The sequence below is a fragment of the Chiloscyllium plagiosum genome, unplaced genomic scaffold (genome assembly GCF_037043375.1).
Source record: "Chiloscyllium plagiosum isolate Xiang-an unplaced genomic scaffold, Cpla_swu_hap1 HiC_scaffold_6, whole genome shotgun sequence".
In the NCBI taxonomy this organism is placed as follows: domain Eukaryota; kingdom Metazoa; phylum Chordata; class Chondrichthyes; order Orectolobiformes; family Hemiscylliidae; genus Chiloscyllium; species Chiloscyllium plagiosum.
This window is the reverse complement of record NW_028270144.1, coordinates 88,948,704-88,970,135: the sequence shown is the minus strand read 5'-3', so window position 1 is coordinate 88,970,135 and position 21,432 is coordinate 88,948,704. Positions and strand designations below refer to the sequence as shown.

The window sequence follows — 21,432 nt, the reverse complement described above, 5'->3', positions numbered from 1 at the left end:
GAAGAATGCGATAAATGTTGTGTGGTACTGGTCAGAGGCAGGAGGGCAGGGAACAAGAGGTAGAAGTTCTATTTTCACTTCCATTTTCAATAATTCTCTGAAATACAGCCAGGAAGCAGAAAGTTGTCCACAGAATAACACATTCTGTTTATAACTATGGTTGAATGCAAAGCAATTAAAGATGACATTACTGAATAAATAATTAATTTTCAAATACACGTCATATAACCTTACATCAGCAAGTACAACAAATTCCCTGGTGTACAAGTTAATTGCTTTGTCATCTTTACACAGATCATTTGGATGCTCTTGCATAAGTTATTTTGTTTGCATAGTTTTCACATTCAATGCAAATAATGAATAGAAGCTTGGATACTTGAGAGATTAATTACTCTGTCTTAAAAATGGTAATTGTTAACTTTACAATAATGAATTTGTGTTAAGAAGAAACTTTTGATGGATAATCTCCATACCAAAAACTATCCTTCAGGATTTCAGTATGTTTCACTAGAAAAGCTGAAACAAAGTAGAGTATTGAAGGTATGCATTAGTCTATATTTCATTCTTCTGGCGAGATATTCCAGTGTAAAAGTTGCTCCTTCATAGTTGTTTGCCTAACTGCTACCACAATATCAACCAATAAAATAAGGGAGGTATACTTCTGTTACTTGCATACCATGTTTTACAATATCACTTCGAAAAGCACAAACTTCGGTGTTCTGTTTGAACTTCTTTTAAACATTTTGTTGAAATGTGAATATCATAAAGTAACTTAAATAATCTCAATATTTGAACATTCAAAACAAACCAATTCTGAATTAAACATCCATTTGCAGTCTACTGGTAGGGGTTCCAATAAATCAACCAGCATAAGTAAAATTACTGGTACACTTTCTGAATTATTTGAAATAAATGAGAATGAACTAAGTACCTGATTTCTATGGAAAACTCTCTGAATTAATGGGGAATGATGGCCGAATTACATTTATGGAACCATCATTATGGAGCTGGAAACTGACACAATCTCACCATGAATTCCATGTTAATTTATTGTTACACAAAAACTTCCATCACATTTAGTTGTTGAATAAAATCAAGGCAAACATGGATCCCTTACACTGTAGTGAATTGATTTCAAAACTATCAGAGATGGACATAATAAACTGATTATGGCATTTTTCCATACTAATGAATAGATTGCTGTCAGCAGAATTGGCCGTGTAAAGGTGATGACCTTCCATGACTGCAGCCAAGGTGCTAGCTAGCTTCACAGTTATAATTTCGAGATAAAATTGCTTAAGATTCAAATATATTTTTCATGAACACCTGTAGGTATTTGCATTTCCGTTCTTTCGGACTAAATTGTGATCCTTTACAATTAACTTAAATTTGGAGTATCCAAAATGTCCTTGCACTCTTAGTAGGAATTGATTGGTTATTTCTGGAAACAACAGTGCAGAGATGGGCCAGTGTAAGATATTGACAATCAACATGTGGTTTATGAAATAGTATGTTTTCTGAGTAGATGGAGGGGGATGGATTTACAGACAGTGTAGTACCTGATAAGAATAGTTGCCTGTTTAACAAAGTCAACAGGCAAGACAATATGTAATTTCCCACTCCTGCTCTGAACTTTAATGTGTGATCATTAGTGCAGTTACACTGTCTGCTCTAAGCAATGTAACAGAACTAATTGCATGTCCTGCCACAATCATCAATGAGACAGAACTGACCATCTATACATCCACAACTCATCACTGGGCAATGTTACACTCCCAATCTTGAGCCTGTTACAGTATTCACCAATCAAGTGCTTCCAACCAACAACTGAATAGCAATGACCATCAGGTACTCCCAACATCTTTGGCGAGGCGGTACTAACCACCAGATATTCCCAGAGCATTACCTGGGCAGCATTAACCATCAGATACTCCCAGGAGCATCAGCATGACAGTGCTAACCACAAATATTCACAGGATCATTGCCAGGGTAGCAAATTTAAAAATACGTTTTCATTGTACACATAATAAAAAGCTTTTGCCATCTCATCTGAGATACAGTTGACAAACTAATTGCTTTAAAAAAACTCAAATTGAGTTTCAAATTGAGTTATGCTTCTCACATTTTAAAGGAAGAAACTTTTCATTGTAGATATTACAAAAATTGAGAAGTATCTTTTTAAACAGTTACTGTTGTATACATCATCTGTTCAGTATTCCCACTAACATGAGGGAATGGGGTCTGCATTTGTCGGAAACCATTCTGCAGTCCATCTATGTAGGGAGGAGTAGGGGTCATTGCCAAAGAATCATGTTGCACAGCATAACTCAAATACTGAGGGTGTAAAAACTGAGCCTGATGAGGCATAATCTGTGGAGCTTGCTGGCAGTTCATCACCGAGAAATTAGGTGGCATATTCAAGTATATATTATTCATTGTCCCTTCTGTTGGCAGACAGCAGTTTGTCTGTGTTCTTAGAGGAGGGGCCCTGGCCCCTGAGTTGGCACTGGAGCTAGAGCTGGCAGCAGTGCTGGATTGTCTGGACGAGGATCCCCTGGGATTGCCAGAACTTGAAATCATCGGGATCGTTTCCATGAGGCGGTTTTCCGTTGGGGTTCTGCTCTGTTGTGGTTCCTGTTTAGGCTTGAGGCACCTGCAGCAGCAGATTGCCACAAATGAGCCCACGATGACAAAGGCCACAAATACAGAACCAACAATGAGGAAAGGCACGTAGATTGGCACTGGAGGGAAAGAAACATACCATGTTATTAATGAGCAGATACTATAGAAGAAGAAATATAAAAGATATAGTCAGCAATAGATTCTGAACATATACACCATCAGCATGGCCTATTTAACAGTAACAATGCTTTCTTAGCCAATATGCAAATAACTAACAATAATACTGAACACAAAGACTAATCAAGTGGATGGAGTGTACAAAAATATAAATATATTAAGCTGCCACAATGAGACAATTGGTTATGTGTTACATTAAATGTCATATATCTTCTACAATGATTAGAACTAGACCTGCTCATTGGAACAATGGTAGTGTCTCTAGACACATTATTATTTATGGAGAATCGCTGCATCTCACGAAAGGGCTTCAGCAGCAGACGTAATTCTTTAAAATGTGTGACTAGTTGGTCAGTCTCTGAAATGATGTGCTGGTGTTGAACTGGGGTGGACAAAGACAAAAATCAGACGACATCCAGTTATAGTCCAACAGGTTTATTTGAAAGTACAAGCTTTTAGAGCACTGCTTCTTTGTCAGGTAGCTAGTCTTAATCTCTGAAATGGTAAGTCATATCGACGATGTAATTTTCTGGACACTATCATCATCCTGTTTGCAGATAATAGAATACATCAAGGTGTATCACAGAATCAGATCATTGGGCCTAACAGGACCATGCCAGTGCTTATGCTTGCATCCAAATCATTTATATAAATGACGAAAAGTAGAGGACCCAGCACCAATCTTTGTGGCACTCCACTGGTCACAGGCCTCCTGTCTGAAAAACAACCATCCTCCACCAGCCTCAGTCTTCTACCTTTGAGCCAGTTCTGTATTCAAAATGACTAGTTCTCCCTGTATTCCATGAGATCCAGCCTTGCTGACCAGTCTCCCATGGGGAATCTTGTCGAATGCCTTACTGAAGTCCATATAGATCAAGACTACTGCTCTGCCCTCATCAATCCTCTTTGTTACTTCTTCAAAAAACTCAATCAAGTTTGTGAGACATGATTTCCCATGCACAAAGCCATGTTGACTATCCCTAATCAGTCCTTGCCTTTCCAAATACATGTACATCCTGTCCCTCAGGATCCCCTCCAACAGCTTGCCCACCACCAACGTCAGGCTCACTGGTCTATAGTTCCCTGGCGTGTCCTTACCACTTTTCTTAAATAGTGGCACCACATTAGCCAACCTCCAGACTTCCGGCACCTCACCTGTGACCATCGATGATACAAATATCTCAGCAAGAGGCCCAGCAATCACTTCCCTAGCTTCCCACAGAATTCTAGGGCACACCTGATCAGGTCCTGGGGATTTATCCACTTTTATGAGTTTCAAGACATCCAGCACTTCCTCCTCTGTAATATGGACATTTTTCAAGATGTCACCATCTATTTCCGTACATTCTATATCTTCCATGTCCTTTTCCATAGTAAACACTGAGGCAAAATACTCGTTTAGTAACATATCTTACTGTTCACTGTATTTATGTTTCCAGCCTCAACTACTCCTTGTGGTAGCAGGTTCCACATTCTAACCATCCTCTGGGCAAAATAAATTTCTCCTGATTTCCTGATTAGATTGGTGGTTAGCAATACTCAGGATATAGCTAAGTAGACAGTAGAGAACTACTGTGAGTGAAAAGTCGTATACAGTTAGTATATTTTGCCAAATATCCTGTTACAACTAGAGTTTACTGTTTGTAATGAAAATTAATTAAAAGACTTGTCGACTATTTATATTTCTTGTTAATTTCCCACTTTGTGAAACAGAAATAAAATGGTTTCAGAAGTAAGCTTCCAATTTTATTATTCAAACATTTAACATGATTTAGATGAAGGATACTTCAGAATGATAGCGTACTGATGTTTAATTGGATTATTTTCATCCCCAGAACAAAATAGGTTTGATAAGAAATTTCTATTCTATCAGCTGCATAAAATAATCATTGCATCAGCACACTGCAGGGAATGCATTACACTATCCTCAATTCAGTTCATCAGTGCAATACAGGGAGTGCAGTACTCTGCCTCCAATGCAGTTCATTAGTGCACTACAGGGAGTACAGGACACTGTCTCCAATGCAGTTCATCACCTCACTGAAAGGAGTGCATTATATGGTCTCCAATGGAGTTCATCAACACACTGCAAGGAGTGCATTACACTGTCCGCAATGCAGTTGATGAGCACACTGCAGGGAGTATGTTATCCTATCTCCAATGCATTTCAGTGATTTGAAGTCAGAAGTCACAATGACATCAGGTTGTAGTCTAACAGGCTTATTTCAAATCACAACATTTCAGAGTGCTGCTCCTTCGTCACCTCACCTGACAAAGGAGCAGTGCTCCGAAAGCTTGTGGTTTCAAATAAACCTTTTAGACTAGAACCTGCTGTTGTGTGACTTCTGACTTTATCCACTCCAGTTCAACATCAGCATCTCCACATCATGGCTACCATTAATTTGAAGATCATACTGAATTCTATTTGACTTTCAGAATGTATTCAAATGACTGTTAAGGTCAGATATATATTTGTTACCCATTTTGTGTAACCTTATTGTGTCCATTTCCATGCAAATTACAGCTGCTGCTCTGAATCACAGTCAATCACTTACATTTCTCTTTTGTATTCCCTTTGCCTTTCTATCTTGACCATACCACCATTCCATTCTTCACTTCCTCATACTTTGCAACCTACCCCACAGACTAATCCCTACCCAAATCAATCAGTACTTTTCAGCCCTCCTACTCTCTGGTTGCCAGCACAGATTTCAATTTAGTTTTTTTAAAATATATTCTTATTAAAGAAAAAAGATTTTTTTGACATTTACAACAAACATAAAACAAAACAATGCAAAGAAACCCACAAATTAAATAAATAGTAACTAATTTTTAAAAAAGACAGTAATAATAATAATAATAACGCATCTCAACAAAACAAAGTAATAGTCCTCAACCATCAAGAGCATACATTTATAGATATTCATGTGTTCATAGTTCCTCCTCCCTAGATACCAGGCTCATTAAACAGAATCGCCATGGCTATACAAGGGCCTTTATTAGTATGGCGGACAAATCTGGATCCATGCAACCCAAAAATGGCTGCCACGTCTTATAGAAATTCTCAGTTTTATGGTGCACCATACTTGTAAGGAAGTCCAAGGGGATGTGCTCCATGACTAGCTTATGCCAGTCTGACAGCTCCAGGGGGCGGTGGGGGGTGGGGGGGTTTCAAAACATCCACTCTAACACAATGTTCTTTCTTGCACAAAAAATAAGGATACTGAAAAGGATTTTTTCATGTGTGTCTAATGGAAGTGGGTTAACAAGACTGAGAAGAAGTGATACTGGGTCCATCTCCACCTCTGTCCCCAAGACCCCCTCTATTTCACCTACCACATTGCTCCAATATGCCCGCAGTCTGTGGCAGGACCAGAGACAATGAGTGAGTGCACCCATACCCATTTTGCATTTAGGACACATTGGAGATGCTTCCATTTTCAATTTTGAAAGGCAGTCTGGAGCCAAGTGGACGGACCCTGAGGAGAATCTTCAATTGTAAGGCACTGGTCCTGTTGCAAATCAAGATCCTTCTTGCATTTTCCCAGATATCATCCCATAACTTAGAAGAGTTCTCAACATCCAGCTCCCTCTCCCATACCTTACAGAGCCTTTCAGACTCATTCGAGGGACCCTCTCCCAACAGGCGATAGACATTGCTGACAGAAAGTGTGTTCTCAGCACTCAGCACCCTCTACTCCATGTCAGATCTATAAGGATCAGTTAGAAATGTGGTCTCTTTTTTTGTCTAAATTTCTAATTTGAAAAAAGCAAAAGAGGTCCCTATTACGCAACTCATATTTCTGAGCCAACTGGTCAAAAGACATCAATATATTCCCCTCAAATAAGTCACCCAGGCAAGACACACACCTAGATGCCCATAGATTAAACCCCAAGTCCATCATCCCCAGCTGAAAGCCCAGCATACCAACTATGGGCGTAAAAAATGATGTTTTGGCAATATTGCCCTCACTCTGACGCATTGCTCTCCACGCCTTAACAGTATTAATAACTATTGGGCTACGGCAATATTCCTTAACTGTCCTCATTTTGTCTAAGAACAGCAGACTAACAAGGGGGCATCTTGCCTGAGATGCTTCGATGTCCAACCCAAAGTGAATGATTGTCTTCCCAGGCCCAGTCATTCATGTAAGATAGCAACGAGCTTAACTGATAGTTTTGACATCTGGGAGGTCCACTCCTCCCAGTAGGTGGGGTAGCTGCACTTTAGTCAGTTTAATAAGGGGTCACTTAGTTAAAAGCAGAGGAAGCATTCACATTGGATACAACAGGTGGGGCAGAATGTTCATTTTAATGAGGGCTATCCGACCTAACCAAGAGATCGGAAGCGCCCCCCCATCTTCAAAGGTCTTGTTTGATGCTGTCGAATAAATGGGCAAAATTGGTTTTAAATAGCCGATCAAAGATGGGAGTAATGAATATACCGAAGTAGAGAAAGCCCTCCTGTGACCATCTAAAGGGAATCGAGATTTGTCCCCAGGACCAGGCATTTTCAGAAGACCCCCCCTCATGGGCACGACCTCTGATTTCGAAAAGTTGATCCTGTAACCTGAAAAACCACCAGGTGCATCATTCAGAGGGAAAGGGGTCGGTGTGGACTCGTTGGGCTGAAGGGCCTGTTTCCACACTGTACGGAATCTAATCATATTAAGCAACCTCCTGACATTATTCGATGACCTGCGACAAAACCTATCTGATCCTCCTTAATGATGGAGGGCTGTACATTTTCTCATCTGAGAGCAAGAATCTTAGATAGAATCTTGTAATCATCATTCAGGAGTCAGATGGGCCTATAGGAAGTACAGGCCTCCAAGGCCTTCCCTTTTTTCAGAATAAGAGCGATGTTTGTCTCTCTTAAAGATGGTGGGAGGTGGCCATGACTGTGTAAGTTGTAAAACATACTAAACATTGGTCCTGACAGAATCCTTCTAAATTTCTTATAGAACTCACTGGGAAGTCCATCAGGACCCGGCGCCTTTCCATTCTGAAGCTGCCTCACAGCTTCCTGCACGTCTTGTTTTGACAACTGAGCATTAAGGAGAAACCCTTGCTCAGGGGTCATTCCTGGACGGTCCAAATTCTTTAAAAAAGACTCCATCCTAACTCACCTATTTTCACAGCATTCAGACTGGTATACAGCAGAGTAAAATTTCTGAAATGCCGTGTTAACCCTTTTAGAATCATGGGTTAAATTTCCAGTGTCGTCCCTTATCGAGGCAATGACTTAGTGCATCTTGCTTGGAAAGGGAGTGCTCCCTAAGTACTTGCCTGGCTTACCCCCATACTCAAACAGCCTTTGGTCAGTAAATATAAGCTCCCTCTTAGCTGTCCGTGAGAGCATGGAATTCAGCATAGATCCGAAGCGCCATGATCCTCTGCAGTTTGACCAGCAAGGCCTTGTCAAAGTATGCCTTTTCAGCTGCCTTCAGACATATCTCGAGCAAGCATTGCTGCTCACCGTTCTGCTGTTTCTTACTGGCAGAATACGAAATAACTAACCCCTTAGCATAGGCTTTAGCAGTCTCCCAGAGAATGAATGGGTTACTGGCTGAGCCTGAATTAATGTCTAAAAAAGCCCTGAATTGAATAGAAAAGAATTCAATAAACTTGCTATCCTTGAGGATGAAGGGATCCAGTTGCCAATGCCTTGAACCTACCATACTGTCCTTACTGTTGACCATTAGATACACTGGAGTTTGATCAGAAATTGTGATATTGCCAATTGTGCATGACACCACCGAGCCTAAATGCATTGCAGGAGTCAAAAAAAAATCAATCCTAGTGCAGATCGGAGAAAAATGTAAAATTGCTGTCAGTAGGGTAAACATCACCCAATTCTAGATCAGAGTAGTGCTGAAAAAGCACAGCAGGTCAGGCAGCATCCGAGGAGCAGGAAAATCAATCTTTTGGGCAAAAGCCCTTCATCAGGAATACAGCCCTAGTTCAACACACTATTCCCTTAATTGCTTAGACCATGAAGAGGATATTGGTGGACCTTTGAGCAATCTGTCCACCATAGGATCTCTTAGACAATTAAAATCCCGCCAACCCCTCCCCCAATAATAATTTGCTGAGATGCAAGGTTAACCAGTCTAGAAAGCACATCAATCAAGAACATGAGGCGCTGGGCCGGGGGACAATAAACATTTAAGATTCCATGTTCCTCCCCATGTATCAAAGCTTTAAGGATTACAAATCTTCTCTGTGTGTCTTTAATACACTCTAACAACTTAAATGGGAGATTCTTCCTAACCAGAATGGCCACCCCACGACTCTTAGTATTGAAAGATGACAAATAAACCTGATCATACCCATTTTGTTGCAATTTCAGATGTGCTGCATTATCTAGATGTGTTTCTTGCAATAGGGCAACATCCACCCTCTCCCTTTAAAACTGGAAAGTATCTTCTTCCTTTTGACCAGCGAGTGACTCCCCTTAATGTTCCAGGTATACCACTTGAACACATCCTTAGCCATAGCCTTGTATAGCACCAATAGACTCCAGAGAGGGAGAACTCGAACTATGAATTGCTGAGCTTCAGTACAGAAAGTCCACAAAACACAAAAACTACATAAATTAAAACAGCTACAACCAACAAACCTACAAAACTTGCAAAAATTATGTACATCAAAAATTTAAAAACAAAAAAGCGCCAAAGGCAATAGAGGAATTTACCATGCCCCATTTAAAGGGGGCCCCTACACATCCCAAAATCCTACTCACCATCCTAACCGCCCTCTTAACTCCTACCAGCTAGGGTCTCACCACACAGACAGGCAACCCGGCAGGACAAAGTAAACAAAATTAGTAATATACATAAGTAAGTTAAAAGTAAATGTGTCACCCATCCCTTGGTATAACTTAACTTAGAAATTAAAGGTAAATATTCTATCCATCCCGAGCATAATTTAACGCAACTTATATCATCAAAAGGAGACTCCACCAAGACCTCTCTAAAGAAGGACAAACCCGAACAACCCTATTATCTGTGCCTATTCAATCATTTAGCTTAAGTCAGCATGTCCACAAAGTTCCTCACTTTCTCTGGTGAGTCAAATAAATGTATAGATCCATTGTAATTAATCCGAAGCACCACTGGATATCTAAGAGTGTACTGGATCCCAAGCACTTAATCTCTTCTTGATGTTGTCGTAGGATCCCTTTTCCGGATCACCACCGCTGAAATGTCTTGGAAGAACATGATCCTGGAGCCCTTGCACACCAACGCCTTTGGATCCTTCCGTTGGGCTCTGGAAGCTTCCAGGACTCTCTGTTTGTCTTTATAATGATGAAACCTTCCCAGGACAGAGCAAGTGCACTGGTCCATACCTGGCTTTCATCCGCAACCTGGTGGGCTCTCTTAATCTTTATCCTTCCCTTTTCAGCCTCGAAATTAGGGAATTCCGGGAACTACTTCTCAAAAAATTCCACTGGCCACTCGCCTTCCATCCCCTCCGGCATGCCAACAATAAGGATGTTCTTTCTTCTGCCCCTGTTCTCAAGATCATCCACCAGGTCCAACAAATAGGCTGGTACAATTGCAACATTTAAGAGGCATTTGGATGGGTATTTGAATAAGGAGGGTTTGGATAGATAATGGGCCGGGTGCTGGCAGGTGGGACTAGATTGGGTTGGGATATCTGGTCGGCATGGATAGGTTGGACTGAAGGGTCTGTTTCCATGCTGTACATCTCTATGACTCTAAACCTCGGATCTGTGTTTCCAGGGCTTCAATCCGACTCTTGGATGAATCAGCCGCTGCTTCCACCTCTGTGACCTGGCGTTCGACCTCATTAGTCCTTTTCCCCCGGTCTTCCAGCAGCTGTTTGTGCTTTTGCAGCATAGCAGAGACCACAGCCAGCCAGCCTTTCCTTGATCTCACTTCAATCTGCTTTCACAGGACCTTGTGAGATTTGGTAAGCTTCTCAACCAGGGCCTGGTGAGTAAGCAAGCCCACCACCTCGGTGGGTTGGGACCTGGCCCCAGCCCTGGGCCCGGCGCTGGATGAACTTCCTCCTTTTTTCAGCATTCTCCAGCAGCAAAAAATAAGCCAAGTGAAATTTTCAGGTTCTGTAGCTCTTTTACTGTTTTTTGGCTCACAATAACATAGATGGGATGGGTTCTAGCTCTGTCCTGCCAATGTTGTGGTACGGAGCCTGGCAAACGCATTCCTCCTAGGTCACTGCCATCTTGGAGCCCCCCCAGATTTCAATTTAGTTTAAATAAGTGCAAGTGCCTCTCCTGGTACAGGTCAAAAAGCCAATAGGTTGTTCTAGTAAGTAATAAAGTTAAACTGCCTCATTCTCTTTTTTTGTTGACCTTCTCACCACAGCAAATTCACTCTCATCCCATTCACCCAACTCACCATCTTTCACTGTGCTATCAGATAATAACCCACTCCCCACTCCTCTCCACACTGTCCTGTACAATGACCACCCCACGAGATCATCCTGAAGAGTACATATAAAATGTGGTTTTCTTTTCTGTTTTGGCTATTTGATCTTTATGCTGCTTTTCTTTATCCACCCACCTTTTTATAAGAGTGAATAGTTCATTGATTTCTACATCACTCTGGTAGAGACCACCCATTTAGCTCCCTCTATAGCATCTTCTCTCCTCCCATAAGACCATAGTCATTAAACCAAAAGAAATAGGATCAAGAGTAGACCATTTGGCTCTCAAGGCTGCTCTGCCATTCAATAGAATTATGGCTGACCAATATTCTTCATGTCCATTTTCCTGCTTTTTCCCTCTAACCCCCACTTGATTCCCCTATTGATCAAGAATCCATCTATTTCAGCCTTAAATAGGCACAAGGACTCTGCCCCATAGGTCTCTTTGGCAAGAGGTTAAGATTCAAAAACCCCTGAATCCCTCCTTATCTCGATCTTAATTGGCGGTCCTCTCCCATGAGGGAAGCATCCTCTCAGCATTTATCCTGTCAAGCCCATTAAGAATCCTATACATTTCAATGAGATCACCTCTCATTCTTCTAACTACAATAAGGGGCTTCCCGACACAATAGTGGGTGGCACAGTGGCACAGTGGTTAGCACTGCTGCCTCACAGCGCCAGAGACCTGGGTTCAATTCCCGACTCAGGCAACTGACTGTGTGGAATTTGCACGTTCTCCCCGTGTCTGCATGGGTTTCCTCTGGGTGCTCCGGTTTCCTCCCACAGTCCAAAAATGTGCAGGTTAGGTGAATTGGCCATGCTAAATTACCCGTAGTGTTAGGTGCAGGGGTAAATGCAGGGGAATGGGTCTGGGTGGATGCGCTTCGACGGGTCGGTGTGGACTTGTTGGGCTGAAGGGCCTGTTTCCACACTGTAAGTAATCTAATCTACTTTTTAAATCTTTGTTCATAAGACAATCCCTGCGTACCAGGGATCATTTTAGTGAACCTTCTCTAAACTGCCTCCAATGAAATGGTACCTTTTCTTAAGGGATAAGGGGATCAAACAACTCATAGTACTCCAGATGTGGTCTCACCTGCACCTTGGACAGTTGTAGTAAGATTTCACTACTCCAATCCCCTTGAAATAGAGCCAACATTCCATTAGTCATTCTGATTACTTGCTGCACCTTCAGCCCTGATGAAAGGTGATTGGATCCAAAATGCTAACTCTGCTTTCTCTCCACAGGTGCTCACAGACCTGTTGGGTTTTTGCAGCAATTTCTGTTTTTGTCTTTCTGTAAACTGTTTGTATCCCCTTTGCAACTTGCCTTTCCACTATTTCCACTTCACACCAAAGCCCACTTATCATCTTGCTTGAATCTCTATCTCCCCAAACTCTTTCCAAGGTCATACCAGCTGAAACCAACCTTATCCAGGCAGGGTAGAGAGCAGATGGTAATGTGCTATGCTGGCAAATTGCAAATTTTACCAACAGTGTGCATAAAGATTAAGGGTGAACCTCTGACAAACTTAGAGATGGACTTTATTTAATTTCAGCTATCTTTCTATAGCTGAGCATTCTCCACTAGCCCACAGACAATGCTACTCTCTAAGTGGCAGAAGCATCAGTTCAAGTTATTTTTTCTCCTCAAAACATTTATTCTGTTTTATTTTAAATCTTTATAGATTCTGCTTCTGGAAACAAGAGCTTTTTACGTTCTTTAGTGTTAAAAGTTATTGTAACTTCTTTGTCCTTTGCATGACAAATTAAATTAAAATCAAATTACCAACTCACTAACTGGTAGGTATAATTATTTTCTCTTGACCATCTCTATTGCAGCTCAGCCACACCTTCTTTGTGCTATTTAAAAAGCCAGAGTTCCTCTTGTCTCACATAATCAACAGCTGTTATCACTAACTCTGGTGCATCATGGTAAATCTCTTATGTATCCTTCACATTCTTCTTAAATTTCAGCACATAAAATTGAACCCAATATTCCAGTTGTAACATAACCAATCATTTTTACAAGTTTAGCACTGTTTCTGTGCTGTTGTCAGCTGTTCTAGTTCTTCATCATGGAACCATTCTCCCTGTAAGCAACACTCCACCAAGGGCTCAGATCAGCAGTAGTAATTCTGGATTAGAGCCAGCTCTAGGATTTCACTGACTAATTGAAAGTCAATGAACAACAGTTCAGCTTGATAAAAAAAAACTACTGCATAATCACATTGGAATGGGATATTGGAAAATATTGGAACACAGGTACTGAATTGTCTTTGACTGCTAGTTATAGCAAGTTGAATGAGAGAAATCGGTGAGAGTTGTAAAGGGGCTTTCACACAAGTGAAACAAGACCTGAAGATCATTGTCACTGCAATCACACATTCTGTCTAGTTTACAAGCTCACATGTCCTGTTAGATTCCCAGCGCATATAGTCACAGCAAATTCTTATGCATGAAAGGAATTATGGCACACTGCACATGAATGGCCTCTATCACACAGCTATAATTAGCTTTATATTTTAATGATACAAATATTCATGCTTCAGTGGTAAAGTTGTGTTATGAATATTTTTGGTATTTTACCCCCAGAATAATTTCAGCATTATGGCCTGCAAAAAATGCCTATGCATGAGCTCCAGTGAATAGGCTCAATGCCCAGTCCTCAAAATGCAGAAGTAATATTTTTATTTCCAGTTATATGGCACAACAATACTTTACAAAAGAACATTAAAAATAGCAGAAGTAGGCCATTTGATCCATCAACCAGTCCAACCAATCAATAAGATCATCACTGATCTGCCTCAGACCTCATCACCTCTTGGTAGCTCAGCATTGCCCTCAACTCCCTGAAATTTCAAAAATCTATCTCATCATTAAATAGTTAAAGATGCATTTTTAGATATTTCAAATAATTACTTTCAAAGTACACTGACAGTGCAAATGTAAATACAGCGAACAATTAGCACCAGCAATTCTCTACAAATAATAGATCACTGAACACCTCATCTACTGTTTCCCTGATGATCAATTGTGAAATAAAGTAGTGAAATATATTGTGTTTCATTCTGTATCAGTTTACTGCAATTAGATTCTATGCTTAATGCCAGCAAGACTTGCACTGCAGCTTGAAACATTCTTGGTTGATGAAAATATGGTGGTATAAAATAATTCAATGGAGTCAACACAATTGGGACAATTTACAAATTTCTTTTCAATTCAGCATGGAACTACAATTATCCTTGAATCTGAGCACTAAAAGCCAAAGTAACAACTGGTGTCAACCTAATATTTTCTTAATTGGCAGCATTTAGAATCTACACTAGGTCACATTTCAGCTTTTGTTTCTAATTGAGCCACTGTTCATGAAGCTCAGTGGGAGGTGCTTTTATGGTGCAGTGGGAGTGTCCCCAACCTCTGAATTATTCAAATCTTACTTCCTTCAGAGGTAAGTAACAACATCTCTATAACAGGTTGATTAGAAAGTGCATTATTTGCTGGGACTTCCCAGCTGTTTTTTTTCTTTCACCAGACTAATCAAATAACTTTTTCTCCTTCCACACCATAAGTTCTGATGTAGGTTACTGTGGATTAATGTGTTAATATGAGAAGGAAAAATTAACTTGGAAAATTTTACATTAACTGCACTTTCTCAACAAAAGATGAGAGTAGAGACTTTAACTGTCATGATGTTAGATTGCCTATATTAACATATTTTATTAAAGGGGAAATATGCTAGATATTGTATTTATTAATAGTACTTCAGTGAAAAAAAAGCATCTATTGCCCAAACTAGATCATTTATCCTAGCTTAGCTAATCCTACATGACTAAATTGTACAATAATTTGTATTCTTCAATAAAGGCGTGTCATGGTTTAAAAAGTTATTTCTTTTACTTTTTGCATCCAAAGCACTCATGAAACCATTTCCCAGGTTTAGCTAAAAGACAAATGCCACTTTCAACTGCACTTGGACTTTATCTTATCCCTAACTTTAGAAGGTTCCCTCTACATCCGCTGTGACATTTTCATTTGGCAGATCATTCTAAAACTGGTATTCCCAATTTGGAAATCTAGGATGCTTTTTTGTATTTGGCTATGCAAAAGTAGGTTAACTATATGGCTGTTATACTATTGACGGGCAAATAGGTCCAACACATCACACAGCTTGGGTTTCACAGGTTCCAGCTTATTTAAAGTGGTAATGAGTGCAGGTTTTAAAACTGTCTATATGTCTGACATCCAACAAAACTGGGCTATAAATTAATTTCAGTTATAAGCAGTGGCTCTCAAGCTGTAAATCTCTGCCATTATGAATTGGATTGAAATGCATATGAATATTTTAATTAATGCCCTTTTTATAGTCCATTGAAAAGTGAATGCTCGTGATTTTTAGTGGAATCTATTTTATAAATAATACTGTTAACTAGTCGCGATGTTCCAAAAAGAGTACAAAACCATTTCTATTAAACTAGCTTTCATTAATGGTTTACTGCTACTAGTTGAAATTGTTAGTTGGTTCTTGCATATTGTCTTGCCCCTCATCTGACAATCACAATACGATCTACACAATGAGCGAGGGATTTCACTGGTCCATAGGCATCACATTCACAATTTCACTGAATTACCAAACAGAAAACTTCAACATTTTGAGTACCGTATCAAATAAGGACCAGAGAAATTCTTGTTCTAATATATTTATGAAATCAAAATAATGTAGATGCTTAAATATGCTAGATATTGTATTTATTAATAGTACTTCAGTGAAAAAAAAGCATCTGTTGCCCAAACTAGATCAATTATCCCAGCTTAGCTAGCCCTACATAAGTAAATTGTACATTTCTTTGTATTGTTCAACAAAGGAGTGTCATGCTTTAAATATGCAACAAAAAAGACTGATGGAAGTACTTTACTCAGTAAGTATTGCAGCATTCATGAAGAAAAAAAATGACTGATGCTTCAGGTCATACTGGACTTTTGTATACTGAAAGCACTGGCAACTATTAGTGTGTTGGGAGTTGGTTAGCTCAGTTGTCCTGATTGTTGGTCCATATTGCAGAGTGATGCTAATATCATGGGTTCATGATATCTTGTAGGACTCTCCTTCTCAACCTATCCCTTTCCCTGGTGTGTGGTGGCACTCAGGTTAAACACCACCAGTATCTTTCTTTGATAGGAGAGCAGTTCCCTGGTCTGACAGTTCTATGGATAGTTTACACTATATATGTGTGCAGCTTTATCAGGATTCAATGGACTTAATTTTCTTAATGACTGTGATTCAAGAATTCATAGAATCAAAAATCACAGAAAGAGGAGCTTCAGCCCATCAGAATTGTGTCATTTCTTTAAAAGACCTTTCCAATACCTTTCCACTTTCATGTTGATTCTTTTGATACTTTCCCTATAGGTATTCACTGAATACCTTTTTTGAAAAATGCTATTGCATCCCTTTTCACCACACTTTCACACAATGCATTCCGAATGACAACTTGCTGAAATATAAAACCCAGAACTGAATGCAATATTCCAGCTGAGAGCTGACCATTGTCCCATATGTGCACAGTTTCTTCCCAATAATAAATATCACAGACTCCTTTCAAAGTCTTCTGTTGTTATTTGCTACATTTCCAAGTTGTGTGCCCTCTGCAAACATTGAACTGATGATCTGTATGCTGAGGATAACTTTATATATATATATCAAAAAGAGCAGCAGACTGGCACTCACACCTGGATGAACAAGACAGTATACACTCTTTTAGTCTGCAGATTCCTTGGCGACTGTCCATTTAGTCCCCTGGACTTTAATGTTCTTTCCAGGTCTATGGTGTCGTATTTTGTCAAGCACCTTTTGAAAATCCATTCAACCAAATAAAACATGATTTGGCCAATGGATTTTCCATTCATTTAAAAAAAAGTAAGACTTATGGTTGACATCAATAGTAGGAGTGCCATGGTGACTAACAAACTGCTATTACAATCAATATGAGCTGGTTTACAAAAACACACAAAATGCAAAATGTTTCAGGTGAAGCAGATTTGTTACAGATTCAGGATTCCATTTGAACAAAGTATTCAGAGAGACCCCATCAACCAGCAGGAACTTGAAATATAAAAAGAGTTTACATTAGCTCATTTTTCATTCAAATCATAGGAGACTGGCACATTCATGTACTCATTTCAGTGGTGATAAAATCGTTGATTTTTTTTCATGGTCCTTATTGTATTGCCAGAAGTCAGATGAGTCATTTCAGCAATGTAAACATAGGCTGCCAGCAAACAAGCACCAGACTCCTGATCTGAACCAAACTAGTTGTGGTGGAAAAATAACTTGTCATCTCATCAGCCCAGCCAGACTTTAATTCAGTTCCCAACAGGTAAAATGGCACACTGCAAATTCACATCGTTATTCATCCTTTAAAGTTTCTATCGTTCGTAATTTTTTTTGTATTAGTGAGAAGACATCATCTCTTATTGTCTTTACTTTCGTCAACATGTCTAATAAAATTTTAAAATTCTTAAGATACATCTGGGACATTTAACTGTTGTCCCCGCACTAACATGCATTCAAAAGGACAATGGCTTGTATCAGATATTTCCTTAAATCTTGTAAGACGAAGAATTCATGCTTAATCTGTTGTCACTATAGCTTAATACATAAGCACTGCATTAAAGGTTTACAGCTTCTCTTCCAGCTTAATCATCCCAGCACTTAATATTTTTAGCAATCTTCTGCTTTCAAAAGCCAATATGTGCTAGATATATTTCCTAAAGATTATTCCATGTCCATAAAGAAAGCTCATTCTTCCATTGTATGTACGAATAAAGTATATACTATCGGAATAATAATAAAACAAAGGATTGTGGATGCCGGAGATCGGAAACAAAAACAAAAACTGCTAGAGAGACTCAGCAGGTCTGGCAGCATCTGTGGAGTGATGACTTGGAGGTGCCGGTGTTGGGGATGTACAAAGTTAAAAACCACACAACACCAGGTTATAGTCCAACAGCTTTATTTGGAAGCACTATATTTCGAAGCGGCACTCACAAACCTGTTGGACTATAACCTGGTATTGTGTGATTTTTAACTCTGTGGAGTGAAACAGAGTTAATGAGTTTGGTGGACAATATCATTCAACATTTCACAAAATGAGAAGAGCTTGTATTTTGTGAATAGTTTTTCACTTTCCAGTCGTTAAACGCAAAGGTTCAGATGTAGGAATCGACAGTGTGCGCAAATATTCTCAGTAAACCCCGGCCGGAGTAAACAGATAAAGAATCCAAATGGAACCCAACATTAGACAGATGGATTCGGAATTGACAAAATAGCTCTTCAGGTATGTGGACATTTCAAGAGCTGTTCCACACAAGGAAGCGAATCACAAGTGATCACGCTCTAAAATAACTTCTCGTTCCGCTCGGGCTGGAAGCCATGGGAAAGTTACGATGCCACGTTATTTATTTTGTCTGGTTAATTTGTTGTGTTTTTGTCTGGATATTTTTGAAGCCTGGTTTCCGATCACTTGTGTGGTCTTTTAATTCTTCCGAATTGCGCTGTTAAAGAAATTGCAATGACCGGAAGTTATCTTCATCTTATTACTTAAAACAATCTGGGAAACGTTTAGTTTTCCATGATACTGAACCAACAATTTCAAACCCGCAGCCTGTATTTTGCATGCGCCCATTTGGGGAGAAAACCAATAACCTACGATCCACACATACACGTGTGCATCTCAATTAAAACAAAAGCTCCCCGCATTGGGCCCCCGTGTCCCTATCCCCTAGACTGAAAGACCCGGGTTCAAGTCCCACCCGCTTCAGAAGTGTATAATAACATCTCCAAACAGCTTGATTAGAAGGAAAATAGGTTAAATTAAAAACAAATGCAGTTGGTTATTTACTGTGCAGAGGAACATTAATTGTGTCATAAACTAATAATGAGAACTATCACTCATAACTAAATTACTGTGACAGGGGGTGACTTTCCGGTTGTTATTCGCTGCACAATGTATAGGCCACGATTAGACTTCTGTAACATGTACCCTCTGACCTCGCTCTAAGCAAATGCCCGGCATTCTGCCCGATTTTATGAGCCTGGAAGCCCTGTCAAGTTGGTATGGAGCTGTTGTCTCCAATGACTAGACCTCAATGCTCCTGGACCCTGATTGCAGCTTCCCTCATACCTCGGCCCAGGATTCCTACAGAGTCTGAGAGTAACCATTGGAGCAAGGGACCCGCTCTAAGATGGGGATGGGGGCAGACGGGGAAATAGAATTGAGATAGCGAGATAGCGAATGACTTTATAGAGGAGCAGGTTAGAAGGGCCGAATGGCCTGTTCTTGCTCCGAAGTCCAAGTTCCTATTTGAAGCCACCCCCCCCCCCCCCCCCCCCCAAAGTAAGCTGCTTTAGAAAAAGACTGAAACTTCCAAAGGCACACACTTCTTTTTGGACAGACCAGTTTCTGAATATTAACACATTCAAAACGAAAACACAAAAGTCCACTTTATACAGTGTAGTCTTCATTTCATCATCATTTATATTATAGGGGGAGGTTGAAATCCTAGTGAGTTGACAGAAATCTAAGCCCTTTCACACAGGATTGAGAGTTTTACAGTAGGCCATTCGGTTCAACAAGTCCATGCTGGTCCTTATATTCCTGACCTGATCTGATGAGCCTTATCTATGGCGTTTTTGTTTCTCTAGCTGACCTTCACACGTTGCGTTGTGATTAGAAGTAATCTGGATGTGCTGTAGCCTTACCTGCTGAGGAGTTAGCACTGTCCCTGCCCTCGCCGCCGGCCGCATCGCCGCTGCTCACCGCCGGTTGGTCGTTGTGACAGTGACCCTGGTCGAGTCTGGCCTCAGTACTGGAGCAGCAGTAGCGCAGGGAGCAGGAGCCGCAGCAGATGGTGGCCGAGCCTGAGTCGAAGCGCTCGGGACACTGGAACCCTTGGTGCCAGCTCCCCTGAGAGTCCAGCCAGCCGTGGCAATACTCTCCGCTGGCATTGACCGGAACCGGGGCCACGAAGAAAGCAGCGGCGAGCAGGAGGTGCCAACCCGGGAGCACCCTGCAGCTTCTCATCATCAAACCCATCCCCAAGTGACCAGGAGCCACAGGTCAGGGGTCAAACCACAGAGACAGGCAGCAAAATACAACAATGAGGAGCCTTCACACACTCTGCCCAGCTTTTAAAACATCCTAGTAAGTTCGGAAATTAGAAAAGAGGGGCAGAGAGACCCCGACATCAGACCCACAGTCTTTAAACAACAAAGCAAATGAAGGGGAGGCAGATTTCACTTCCCATCTTCATCCAGGCGATTCACGATTACATCTGATTTAGTTGCTGGTTTTACTGGAACAAGCAAGTGACACTTTCCCCTTTGCCCAACATCTCCACGGTGCTTCTGAACCGGGAGCAGTAACAAGAACAAAAAACAAACGTCTTTCAATCCAGATCTCCAAGCAGTGGATACCAGCTACTCCCCTTCCGTCTCCAGTCCAGCTCCGTATGCATCACCTTTAACTCTTCCTTCTCAGCATTGTAATCCGCCCGACCCGATTGAAGGCAAAGACACTGTTGCTACTGCATTTTAGCACAGAATCCCTGAGGTACACCCGTGCACAAGGGATTGTCAACTTTTTTGGGGGGAATAAAACGGTTCAAAAAGCCCGCTCTGTCCAAAGGCTGGGACTAGCACAGACGCTGGCAGATTCTCGCCTCTATTATATCCAGGAGCTTGCACAAACCAGGCGCAGCAGTTAGGCGAGTGTCAGCGCCGGAGCTGAAGCCATCCCCACCTCTGGCTCCGCTCAGTACTAACAGCCTCCAGCTCCGACAATCCCTGCTTTTCACTGTCTCACCAGCAGTCTCCGCTTCATATTATACAGGACTTGCGCATAGGTCTGAGTCTGCGTGAAAATCAAGTTCCCATGGGAATTGGAGTTTCTTCAGTGGCCAAGCTTAATGTGCCTGATGCCATTGTGTGCCATTTATTCCCTTGGCAAGATGGATAATCTTAAACTGAATGATTCGCTAGAAATATGTGCAATACTTTGAAAAAGTCTTTGACCACTTGATGCAGGTATCCGAGGGCTCAAACATAACGCCAGAGGGCTGTTGGTTGTGCAAGTTCATGACAAGCTGCATAGATAAATGGGGGAGAAACTTTGAGGACGGGTTCACATGGTTTCCTCACTCGGTCCGGACTCTGAATTA

The 21,432-nt window shown here is 40.8% G+C and overlaps 1 protein-coding gene across 1 annotated transcript; it reads right to left on the bottom strand.

The window, feature by feature from the left end:
• Positions 1-1,993: 1,993 nt before the first annotated feature.
• Positions 1,994-21,049, bottom strand: LOC122550759 (protein shisa-2-like). The gene is made up of 2 exons (XM_043691977.2): positions 19,976-21,049; positions 1,994-2,741 (listed from the first exon to the last, which is right to left on the bottom strand). Exons 1-2 carry the CDS (start codon positions 20,307-20,309, stop codon positions 2,179-2,181), a joined length of 897 nt encoding a protein of 298 aa, XP_043547912.2. The 5' UTR covers positions 20,310-21,049; the 3' UTR covers positions 1,994-2,178.
• Positions 21,050-21,432: the final 383 nt, after the last annotated feature.

Coding starts and splice junctions, on each gene's coding strand:
- LOC122550759 (XM_043691977.2), bottom strand. CDS start 20,309: ATGGGTTTGATGATGAGAAGCTGCAGGGTGCTCCCGGGTTGGCACCTC. Junction 2,742..19,975: donor CAGTGCTAACTCCTCAGCAG/GTAAGGCTACAG, acceptor CTTTCCCTCCAG/TGCCAATCTACGTGCCTTTC.